Genomic DNA, 13,105 nt, shown 5'->3' on the forward strand with positions numbered 1-13,105 from the left:
AGGAATACATGACAAAACGATTAGTCTGCTGTTACTGCTACCGCCATCACCAAAAAGCTGCCGCCTCAAATGTTATTACGGTTTTCTGTTTAGCAGGAGAAAGCACCCAAACACTTTCCTTCGACTTCTCCAGAGACTTACACTAGATAGTTGCTGAAGCAGTGCCCTCTTACACCCAGTGTAGCAGTCACCACCCTGCCGCACGCCCACCACCTCTAGGTTCGTCAAGGGCAGCAAGCGTAGTGGTGGTACCGCACTCACCGTGGGATTAATATCAGAAGGAGTAACCACAACACTCCCCTTAGCCAGGGAGTGCCCTAAGCATCAGCTACAACTCCTCCACAGGCTTGGGCTTACATTTTGGCTTAAACTCTGGCTTATGTTTTTAGAGTTTTAGATTACAGCATTACAGTGGGGTTTGGTGGACACGGCAGCAAACTGTGCTTTCGAGCAACTCTGACTATGATGCATAATAGCGCAGTACTAACGGAGCGTAAAAAGGTGAATTCCAAGTTTATTCAAGATTTTTATCAAATTAAATAAATAAAAAATAAAGGATACAAATAAACAGGCCTCACTCCTCCAACTCATTAAACTTTAACCTTCTCAACCTCTTCAGCCATTGTACTTTGTCCAACAGACAGGCACAGTTGAAGTTGAAAGCAGGTACAAACAATGGACTGGGTATCAGGAATGGCAGGCAGATGGAGGCCGAAGAACAGGAAAAGTAAATCAAGCATTTGCTGTGCAATCGGTCTCGCCTTTGGGACCAAGTGTTTAGCCATGTAGCATATTATCGCATATTACTGACAAGCAGTGTTTGATGTGCACACAGGAAGAGAAAGGCAGATATTGTTAGAGCATCTTTCGGGGCAAGGTCCTGCACTGAGGGGAGTGCTCTGGGGGACAGATGAGTAATAGGAGCGAGAAAGGGGGGGGGTCAAAGACGGAAGGAGAAATACAAGAGAAAGAGAGTCTGCAAATTAAAGTGAGAGAAAAGACAGCATATGAATAGGGAGAAGTGATGGTTTTTATTTCAGTAAGGGCACCGCCCACTGCGAGGTTGTTTAGTGCAAGGAGCTCAGTGGGAGTACACTGCAGCCAGGGAAGTTCTCACTTTGATGTCACTTAAACCAGGACAGGTATCAGTGCATGGAAAGCTTTCAGTGCGATGCCAGTGCAGTATGCAGCTGCTATTGCTAACCTATTAGCAGCCCCAGGGTAATTTTATAGCAGCATGGAAGAATTTAAATGCATAGCCACTGCATAAAGGCCACCTACAGTATGCTGGCAATTCGGTATGGGCAGCCCAGAGTGAATGCAGCTCTAGAGTGATATCACTATTGAATAGCAGCTGTCAGTGAATGTGTAGTTCTGTTAATGTCCATTGTTAATGCAGTAAGAGCAGCTTCCAGTGTGCCATTGCTGCGATAGACATAGCTGTGCGGTCACAGTAACATAATGCACCCAGGTGATGTCAGTGCTGTGCTGGTAGTGTTCACTTTTTATACATAAATGGCAACTCTAAGTGTTGTTAGTGTGCACTATTGACCCCCGAGAGAGCACGGAAAGCAGATAGAAGGCAGCAGGGCCACATGAGAAGAAGAACTAGCTGCTGGCTGGAGCAGTTCCCTGGCTGTCCTGCTCCATAAATGGATCTACTTTGGATCTCAGATTTAGGAAAGCGAACTGGAGAGCTGCCAGGAGCCCTCCACCTCCTGCATTAGCACTTGGAGGGGGAAAACTTGGGCTGCGATATTTGGAAAAGGCCTTGGAGTGGCACACAGTGGGCGGGATGGGAGGGAAAGAAGCCGAAGCAAAACAATTGAAACACACCTATGGAAACGCAGGCAAGACAGAGCCTGGTTAATCATGTGACCACATCGAGGTGGATTAGTAAAGTTATCGCTGGTGCTCTGCTATTTATCTCTGTATTATGTTTTACTCTGGATTTCATATTAATGCACAGTCCCCGAGTAATGGCCGAGAGCTATCTGCGTATTAAGGTGCACAGAGGGGTGGGCGCACTCGGACTGCTGAGGCTCACTGACGCGTGCAATGTCCACCATGTATAATAATGATGTTCCATGTGCCTAAATGTTAGCAGCAGCACCCGGCGTGTGCGAGCTGAGGCAGTCTGATTAACTGACTGCAAGCAGCACCGTGTGCAGCGAGTCGCTGGCAGTACAGAAAGAAAACTAGCGAGTTAATGGCTAGAAGAGAAATTAAAGGAAAAAGTAGTGCACTTACACAAAACATATGGCCCATAGTGAAAGGATCCTCGTAGCAGGGCCAGTAGCCAGGGTGGGAACAAAACAGCCAAAAGGCAGGGCAAATGTACACTGTTCAACAAAAATGAAATTTGTAAAGGCAGACCAAGTAACTAATGAAAACCAGTGGGCATGTTCAATCTCCACACAGGGAATACAGCAGGTCTCGGAGAGCAGCGCATGTGCGCTAACACTAGGCTAAACCTAAAAAGGCAGAACAATATAAACAGCACAATCCGCACCAACGCCGGCTGCTTTCTTTCACCACAGGAGCTATGGTGCCTAAAGCGGCTGCCTAATATGGCAGCTGAGGATACTTGCAGGCTCAGGGCTGCAAACTATTGACTACTCTGCTCTAGACGTTGAGGCTGCATAAGGCCATAAGGAAATAAACACAAAAGATTATTCTGATCATGGTCACCGGGTCTTCATATCGCCTTTCAATTTTAAAAAAACAGGGAAACGCATACTTCTGGGAAGATATGAAAAGAACACGATACAAACAAGATGGCCAAAAAAGTGCTTGTGTTACCCCCAAGGAGTCAAGTGAAACCAGACTTCAGAAGGCTTGATAGTGATTTGCAGGTATATTCTCTTGCTATGTTCAACAGTTAAAAAGATATGGGGGTGCAGTCTTCCTACAATGTTTTTGTTTTGGCCAATAGATGCAATAACCTCTCGTTGAAATGCTAGCAATGCAACCCCTCCCCCCGCTCCGTGAACGGACTGCAAGTTACACACACATTGCCCCAGCTGCTGGAGTGATATTTGAACGCTCTGTAGACATACTTGGAGTGATAATGGCCCCTCGACTCCCTCCCCCCTTGAGCTCAGCCATTAATCACATCCCAGACACAAAGCATTACTCACTATTTCCTGTTTAAGTCCCCGCAGAGCCCAGCGTGGGGAGCGGGCCTACTCTGAACCCCGCCTACACAGAGCCATCTACCTGCCTGTGGATGCAGAAAACAGCAGCGCCGCCTTCCTAAAGGTCAATACGACCACCGCCAGCCGCGCATGTTGCATGTAACGAGTGCACCCCAAACGCTGTGCATTATAGAGTAATGGAGAAAGGAAGCATGTGTAGTGCATCTGTGTAAATTCTACTGCCCTCATTCCTCTCAATGAAACACAAGCATTCCTGCTTCTATTCGAGACTGTGAAATGCCTATGCTTTGTTTTTTTCGTTTCACTTTTTCCAGGGAGAAAAAAAAACTTTGAAATCTGGGGCACACCTTTCAACTCCGCTTCATCTGGAAGGCACCCCATCCGCAGTCACCCACACTATTCAAACAAAGAACACACCCACCCCAGCTCCTGCCTCAACCACACTCCACTGTGTCAATCCTTTCAATGCAACTGTGAACACTGCTTGAATGCTTTAAGTGATCCTTCATTGCGGTTACCTTTTCTGTGCCTGAAAGAACATTACACCCGATGCAGGATGTGCAGTATTGCTGGCTGCTTCCTCCCCCTCCCTCCTCACTTCCTATCTAAACGGACTTCCTGGTCTTGAGATACGGGTACACGGCAGGCAGGGGGGGCTGCGTACCGTACAGCTGGACGGTGGCAGTAGCGCTGTGCGCTCTCTTTAATCAAATCCTCTCGGCAGTGACGTTAATTATTAGCCATAGTGATAATCTAAGTAGTGTGGTAGCCACCGTTTGGGTTTATTTCATTACTGCGTGCACACTTGCCTCACGCACACCCAGTGTCCACATCGGTCGAATTACAGTAAAAACACAAGCTGTGGCCATTGCGTTAATGGAAAAAAAGTGCTTTACTGACTAATGTAGGAGACAGTGTAATGCCGCAAGTAAACAATCAAGTCTGGATGGGCTGTCCGAAAAGGAGACAGGGAGGTAAAAAAGAGGCCTCATTTACAATAACAAGCCAGCGTTTAGCATAAACGATGACGCCAGCCAATCAAAAAGATGGGTGTAGCTTCAACTCCACTAAAGAAATGTTATCGATTACAAGACGCCTCGCAGAGCGAGGAGAGCATGCAGGCTCCAACGCTAGGCGAGACCTAAAAGAGCATTACATGCCTAAGGAATGTCTGCTGTCTAGAGGATCTTGCACCCAGGTTCCTCTTCATTTCTTACTTCCGGAATACATGCTTAATTGTGTAGCCCCGCTTTCTTCAGCACAGAGAACAAAGCTGTACAGTGTATGTGTTCCATTCTACTACTGAGAATGCGGTTAGATATAAGGGTGCTGCCAAATGCGAAAGGCCTAAAAACCAATCAGTGATGACACTGATGATGCGCCTGATGATGTTTGTTAGGTAGCCTTACCGGCAGCAGACCTCATGAAAAATGCCTGGTCTTCCACACCACTATAATCTTTTCCACAAACTGAACACTCACCCAACATCCACCCATTCCTCCCTCGCCTCCTATGCTCATTCATATCTGTAGCAACACTCACCACCACTATCACTACCGCTCTGCATCACAGTTTTCCTGCATTGTAGTCTCACTCGTCTATGTTGTGCTACATTGGCCTATCGATAAAAATGTGCTACATAAATCCCACTTACATACAGGTGCTTTGTAATGTAATGTGCTATCATCATGAGCAATGCATTGTTAAAGGTCAGGTCAGATTCCTACCTACTTTAAAAGTCAGATATGCTAACTCTTAGTTTTTGTACTGTAATAATAGCATCACTTCAACTCCTATTTAAAAATATATGGATTTTTTTTACTGTTGCTGTTTCAACAGAAGCCTCCAGCGGACCTCAAATGAGCTGCTGTAGATACATAATATAGTGTTATTAATGTTACACCATAAAATGATAAAAGTTCAAAATGCTAGACATTTATTTACATGGCAAATTCATTTCATACAGTTATAACGGACATATAGTTCAATTACATTTGACAGCAGCAAGACTTTTTCAGAAACCAAACAACCACTATAGTGTGCCATGCAGTAAACTAAATATACATAAAAAAAGTTTAAAAAAGTACAAAATTAGGGATTTATACAAGGTATAAAAAGGAAAAATGCAATAACTCTCACAGAGAACTATTTATGGAAAGGACTTAACTGTACACTTTCTGTAATGTATGTTAGTGGAAACATCCAACCATCACTCAGTGAACACAGGCATAATAATTTTGCACTTATAAACACACGTCCTAGGGACAACCTGATGTCATATTTTGGGTTGTTACGCTAAGTGCTCCAAGAGGATGGATACCACTTGTACAATATACAATTTATCTACAGTAAAAGAACAATCTTTGTCATGTTTTAAAGCAAAGACTGACTCCACCATGGGACCCCAGCACCCATCATGACTGTTGTCATTTAATGGCACTTGTTCAAAGCTGCATTCTTTGAAGCCATATAGACAAACAACATTTCCAATAACCTTATTATTGCCTTTCAGGTGAGCTATTAGGAAGCATTATTATCCCTGTGAGTGGACAACAACAGTCCCCATTAATGGCTCATCAAGAAGTTATAAGCCAAAGTCGAGGATGTATATAGAGGTGAAAGGGAAATTAACAGTCATTATTGCCCAGCTTTTGGAGGGCAACAAAGCAATTAACACATGATAATGTTCAATTTAATTACAAATGTTTTTTAAACCTCACGCTGTGTAAAAGACCCCAGAAGCTCCTGGCTTCCACAGTCTATCACTACAGTCACCTCAAAGTGAAAGAGTTTAGGTACGAACTGCGTATGCGTATATTCTGTAGAGATTTTCTTTTTCATTTTTTTTGTTTTTAAACAGCAGCTGCCAATGTTGTAACTAAGGGCCATATATACCGATTTTGGAATAGCAAATACCTAATCGTGATTTTCTGTGAATCGTAATTAGGAAATTGCTATTCCTAATGTATGAAAAGCATTAGGTTTCAGTTAGCGATTCTAAATGTGGACGCAAACAGAGTACTTTATGAATATTAATGACGTAGGTCGCAGTTTGAGACCCATTAGGAATTGTAGCCATCACAGGGATGGTGGTGTGCTGGGGTCAGTAGACCACAATGTCTGTGATTACTTTTTAGTAAAGCAATCTTTTTTTTTTCTTTTTAAATCAAGCCCATTTTCTAAAAGGAAAAGGGGCTGTGTTTCAAAAAATAAAATTAAACTCTAAGTTTAATTTTTTAAGAGCAGGCATTGCTACACTGCCTGCTCCTAAAAAATATTTGTTTCAACATTCCCAAAGGGGAAAGGGTCACATGGCAACTCCTTCCCATTTGCAAATGGTTATCACCACCTTTGAGATGTCGGTAAAAAATTAATGTTTTGCAACAGTCATTCAGGCGCAAAATATTCATACATACCACTACATTTCAATAGTTGGAAGGGGCGGCCTAAACACACCCTTCCAAATACCGAATCGCTAAACTCAATCTACCATTTAGTAACTTATTATCAAATCGCAACTCGAGTTTTGCACTAAAAAAATGTTTTTTTGCTGACGGAAACTGCCACATTCTGTGACTCAGGCTGCTTCTAACCACAAAAATATGTTTGTACATATGGCCCTAACTCTTCCAGGGCAACATCTTAGCCGTTTCTCCCTTATGGCACAGGTGAATAGAGAAGGCAAATCACAGGATGGCATTCTACTCAACAGAATGTTCATGTCAGCAAGCACAATGCCACATGGCGTGTTGCCTTCCTATTCTTTTTAGTGGCGATATGACCGTTTTGATAGTCTAACAAAAAAGGCTATTTATCATAAACAAAGACAAATGAGCATGATTCATCCAGATTTCCATCAACAACCACCACGAATTAGGATTTTAGGATGTCTGTTCGTTTGATGATATTTGATTGGGTTTTGAGAACTACTTTGACATCATTTTCTAGATGGGTTCTTTAAGAGTTATTGGAATACTGTTGAAGATGTAACAAACTGATCCAACCTAAAGGCAAAAAACAGATTTTAGAGGGGGTTCATAAAGGCTCAGTAGCATAAACTTTAGGATGCAATTAGGACCCGTTTCATGAACTACACCACTCACAATCAGATGTACCTCCTTAAGGTTCATGTCTAATTTATGTCCTTACTTTGCACTTTCAAAGAACTCACCAAGGCTAAAAAATACAGCAAAAACAAAATAAGCATTATAGTCTGCTGCTGAGGGCATTAATAGTTGTTAAGGGCCTTGAAACCCAGTTATGGGCCCGAGCTACAGACGATGGACTATAAGGAGGCTGAAGGCCTTTAACAACCATTATAATCAGAGGCGGAAGGACTATAATGCTATTATAATGCTATTAGAATATTCCACCAATGGGGGCGGGGCGGCAGAATGTTCTAAATTAAAAAGGGAGAAACAGAAAGGCAAACATTGGAAAATGGAGCAGAAGGTCTGTACACGCCATTATTGGCCCTGAGCCCCTCCATAATCTTCTGTGGAGCTCTCAGCATTCCAGTTTTCTAATAGTAGTTCATGCCTGCGTCCTCGTCATGTCAGTCTTTCTGCTCAGTTAAGCCTATCTCAGCTTTCCTTAGAGGGTGCTAATGCTTCCTATGTCAGGGCAAAGGATAAAAATAAATTTGATGCAAAGCACAGATTATCCCTTTAAGGGACAGATTTAATAGTCTTCAACTGTAAATACCCCAAAAAAACATTGTAAAAGAAATTATGCTAAAACATGAGGTCCAAATGCATTACTCGCTTTCGACGTTTGGAACGGTCTTAAATTCTCAGGTGTTTCATCATCGTCCAGCCAATAGCCAAGCTATGGTCTGCAGTTTAAAAGCAGTGGTTCTGGCAGCAGTCATGGTCTGAGTTCTATTCCAGTCGAACTGAATAGCTTATTATGAGAAACTGCACCATGTTTTAATGATTCTGTCCATTGGTACCATTCTGCCCAATGGTATGAACACCGTACTTTTGAAATAAGATGTCTTACCAATAGGGTTTAGAAAGAATGAGCATTCATGTAGATTTCGATTTCTGAAATGGACATTCACAGCCACTGATGGTGGAGACTTTGTAAAACTGCCTTCTTTCAAGTGCTTAGCAAATCTCTAATGCTACATCCTTAAATAAATAATGTGACATTTAAAAACACTATATTTATTAACCAACAAAACTTTCTAGCTACACATTTGTATGACATTCAACAAATACCCCAACACTTCCACTCATACATTCCGTGGTTAATTTTCATTTCGAAACTTCCATACACACTTTTTATACCAAACAGAACTCGAATAACAACCCAATATTAAGAACTGTTTGCGAGAAACCAATTACAAAAAACAAAAAAATAAACACACCCATTCTCTCCACGAGACAGTAATACAAACACATAACAAATAGTACAAAAGTTTTCTTTGAAATATATACAAGGTTCTTCTGTTTGTGATAGTTTGAGTAGATGCTGAGTGTATAGTGCGATGGGATAGCTAAAATAAACTGATTGTAGTGCTCCCAAGTACGGTTTGCTTCCTTCAGTATCAGCAGAAATGTTATTATGAGGTGTTTGATGTACACCCAAAGTCATCTTTTCTACTAATATTTAAGGAGGGTGCAACTTTACTTCACATTTATGGTAATTTTTCTACTGAGCTCATTCGTTTTGACTTGATGAAGGCCATGCCATGGGTTCTCATATGAGTGTTTAAGGCAGCTTCAGTTTCAAATGTCTTTGCACAAACTTTACATCTTTTTTCTGATTCTGCACAGTCAGATATCTCGTCTGCCAAACTGGGTTTACTGTCCTCATGATTCTCCTCTCCAGAGCCATTTTGTTTAGAAATGGGTTGTGGCTCCTTTAGCTTGTGGACAATGAAAAGATGGCGAGATAGAGACACATGGGAGGTATAACAGAGGCCGCACTCTCGACACTGGTATGATGAGCCATCTGATTTGTGCTGAGGGATATGTTCATGAAACTGTAGTAGGTTTTCTGTTGTAAAGCCACACACCGCACATTTGTGAACTTTAAAAACATTTATCTTTAACTTTTTCAATGGCTGAGTAATTGAACCTTTCTTGGGACTTGACTCGGCAATGGATTCTTCTAATTTGCGCTTTGGTGAAGAAACCTAAAGAAACAGTAAAACAAGAATAGTTACAAAAATGCTATAAGTCCATAAAACATTTTAATTTTATCAGTTTGGGTAGTCTGTGGTTTGGCATCACCAAATCTTAAAATAAAATAACTGATTTAGAATTGGCTGGTAACAGTAATTCATACGATTTCTGGAGGGGGTGAAACTTCTGCAGCAAGGTAGAGGAAATGCATCTTATGCCCTGTCTCACCCTAGCCATACAAAGTTGGTTCAGTCCGTCTGTCTGTCTCAACATTCTAAATCTTAGTAAATGTGACCAGGAGGTAAATTCTCAAAAAACAATTGCTAACCATCACAAATAATCAAAACATTTATCGCCATCCTCTTCAAATATTTAACACTGCAATGGGAATGCAAAGGACACAAAGTCTATTCCCCACTAGAGAGGAGAAGAACAAGCTACGTACCTTCGGTAACCCTATTTTCAGTCAATACTCTAGCTAACTGCAGAATCCACTGTTTGTGAATACCCACACGCCCCAGACTGGATCTGGAGATTTTTCTCAGCAATTCCCTCCTGCACCAGTAAGTGTCTTTGTACAGCTCCACGATGGTCTGTTAATTTGTTTTCAAATTTTTTTTTTGCAGAGTTTTATATAGTGCGAACTAGACCCGAACCGAATCAGGTATCAGAGCGCTTTACATATCACCAGTTACTTTACATGAGGACACACAAATGGCTAAAACTAGAAAATTCTGCAGGACCGAACAGGCTAAATGCCCCACCTGTCAGACTTGGTGATCCATGCAGCAGTGCTTAGTGAACATACGTAAAACATCACAGCCTGGAAGCTGTTCAAAATAGGTAGTACATGCACAAGTGCAGTCGCAGCAGCTTTGGCTCTGGTGGAATGAGCACGCAGGCCTTCTGGATGCTTTTTCTTGGCTAGTTGATACCAGATCTTTATACAAAGAACAACTCATCTGGGAAAGGTACATTTATGCACTACTCTTACCTTCTTCACACCAGAGAAATCGAAAAATAGCTGATAACCGACCCAGAGGTCTTTGGTGCCACTGATGTAGAAACTCTAGGGTCTCTTCCTTCATGGATGGATAAGGAGGTGTGAAGAACTCTGGCAGGGTAACAGACTGCCCAATTTGGAAAGGCGCAACAACTTTTGGGAAGAAAGCTGCCTTGGTTTTTAGCACCAATTTGTCAAGGAAGAAGGTGGTGTATGGTAGCTGGAAAGAAAGTGCTGGTTGCTCACTCACGTGATGAACTGACACGATTGCAACAAGGAACATGGTCTTCAATGTGAATATTACCAGGAAGAAGCTGTGCATAGGCTCAAATGGAGTGCACATTAAGAACGTAAGCACTAGACTAAGGCTCCAGTAGGGGATCACGAATGATGACCAAGTGATGGCTAATCAGGCAAGGGTAGAAAAGCCCTAGTGCTTGTGAAGTTGCTGACAACCTGTGACTGTTGTCACAGCAAGGCCTTCCTGGGCTAGAGACAAGGCAAAAAGGAGAACACCAGACAACTGGATATATAGGGATTACGTTAGACCTGTCAGCCTTAGGGTGATCTTCCCACAAACCTTTTTGCTTTTGCCGTTTTTTTGTGCTGAAATTTGTTTTGGTGGCATTAGGAGTCTGTGCACTTTACCACTGGTAACCAGTGCTAAGGGTCTTGAACTCTTTCCTTTATATTAAAGTTGGCTTACACCTGTTTGGGCTACTTAATTTACTTATGAGTCCCTTGTAAAGTGGCATACTGTATACCCAGGGCCTGTAAATTAAAAGCTGCTAGAGGACCTGCAGCACTTATTGTGCCACCAGATTCGACGCCGACATCCTTCAAGCCCTGAACACCAGACGACCCAGCGAATGCTGCTGCCATACTGCCCAGCATTCTACAGTAGGACCGTTCTCCTGAGCCAGATGCACTTTCTTCTGCACCAGCATGAACACTGTCACGCCACAAAGCACCACGCAGACCTCTCATCACACCACGCCAGAAGCAACACACAGACTCCACTGCTTACTCCTCCACATGCGCTCGATATGCAAGCATTCCACCAAATTATGGGAGCTTATTTCCTCGCTCGCACCAAACATCATCTTCATCACAGAGACCTGGCTCAATCCCACATCACCCCAGACATTGCCACAGTGATCCCCATCAGATATAAAATCATTCACCAGCACCGCACCAACAAGCCAAGAAGAGGAACACCATCATCCACAAAGAGACCATACAATGCACTACTACCACCGACAACATCACCCCCCACCATGGAACATCTCGACTTCAAGCTCCACGGATAACAAGACAACCATCAGAGGAAACCTCGCATGCCAAACCCCAGGTCCGTGCTCCAACTTCTGCAACACCATCACAGACTTCATTACGCCCCTTGCCTTTGACTCCAAGGACTACATCTTCCTTGGCGACCTAAATTTCCACATTGACAACCCCAATGACAACACTGCACACTTCCTTGACAGCATGAGCAGCCTCGGATTGACCCAGATGACCCTATGCACACCGCAGGACACGTGCTAGACCCAATCTTCACCTCCAGCAACTGTGTGAAATATAGTCACATCATATAAAACACATGGATCGATCATTCCATTGTCCACTTCCGCATCTCCATCCCCCGCACCTCAACCTCCAAGATGACCAGCGCCCCCACTGGAGGTACAAATAAATTTCAGAGACCAGCTGGCCGAACACCCTCAACTCCTCCAACCCTGCTACTACCACCAACCTCGAACAGGGAATGAAAAAACGTCAATGCCTGAATCACCAATTGTGCTGACAACATCGTTCCCATCAAGAGTAACATCCAGAGAAAATCCTCTAAAAATGGCAGCTGGCAAACCCAAGAACTCAGAACTGTGAAACCAGACAGCAAACAGCTGGAGAGGAAATGGTGCGCCAGCAAGGAGAACTCCGACAGGGCATCCTTCAAGACCTCCCTTAACATCTACCACCACCTGCTGAGGGAAACAAAGATAAGAGCCCTACCTCCATGCATCGAACCACCAACACCAACACCATGGCAACACCAACAAGGAACTTTTTAACATTGTTAAGGAACACTCCAACCCTGCTGCTAGCAAAAACACCATCACAGGAGCTGTGCAACAACCTTGCCAACATCTTACACAACAAGATTTCAACCATATACAGAAACTTTGAACCCCAACCCTACACCTACGGACTTCCTCAGCAGATGCAGCACCACCAAAACCGACACGAACCACAGACTGACTACCTGGAACCTTTTCTCTACCTAGGACACCACCTCCACCATGTAATCGATCCACTGGGGAGCTCCCACAGACCCATGCCCCCACAACATCTTCAATCTCAGAAACCAAAGGATTGGCAAGGAACTCACCACCCTGCTCAATACTCATCACCACTGCAACATTTCCCGATGGAGAAACATGCAGAAGTCAGACTACTACTCAAAAGACCCTCCACCGACCTCAGAGAACTCAAAAACGACAGGCCAATCTCTCTTCTCTCAATTCCAGCGAAGGTACTGGAAAAGATCACCACCAAGCAACTCATCACACACCTGGAGCAGAACCAGCTACTCAACACCTTCTAATCCAGTTTCCGCAGCAATCACCGCACCAAGACTGCCCTGATCAAAGCCACTAACTACATCCAAACCCTCCTCAACTGAGGAGAAACAGCAGCTCTGATCTTCCTCAACCTCTCAACAGCCTTCGACACTGTATCCCAACACAGACTGATCAAAAAAATGCTTATCTTTTAGCCTCACGCTCTTTGACGCATATATGACCCCACTG

The 13,105-nt window shown here is 43.4% G+C and overlaps 1 protein-coding gene across 2 annotated transcripts in view; it reads right to left on the reverse strand.

The window, feature by feature from the left end:
* Positions 1-5,073: 5,073 nt before the first annotated feature.
* Positions 5,074-13,105, reverse strand: part of ZNF532 (zinc finger protein 532) — a 388,260-nt gene continuing 380,228 nt past the window's right edge. For both annotated transcript variants that reach the window (XM_078674895.1, XM_078674894.1), the window contains one exon: positions 5,074-9,300. In XM_078674895.1, coding sequence (XP_078531021.1) covers positions 8,800-9,300 — 501 coding nt within the window. In that variant the 3' untranslated portion in view covers positions 5,074-8,799. The remainder of the gene's footprint in view (positions 9,301-13,105) is intronic.

Source organism: Lissotriton helveticus, chromosome 2_1 (genome assembly GCF_964261635.1).
Source record: "Lissotriton helveticus chromosome 2_1, aLisHel1.1, whole genome shotgun sequence".
Classification (NCBI taxonomy): domain Eukaryota; kingdom Metazoa; phylum Chordata; class Amphibia; order Caudata; family Salamandridae; genus Lissotriton; species Lissotriton helveticus.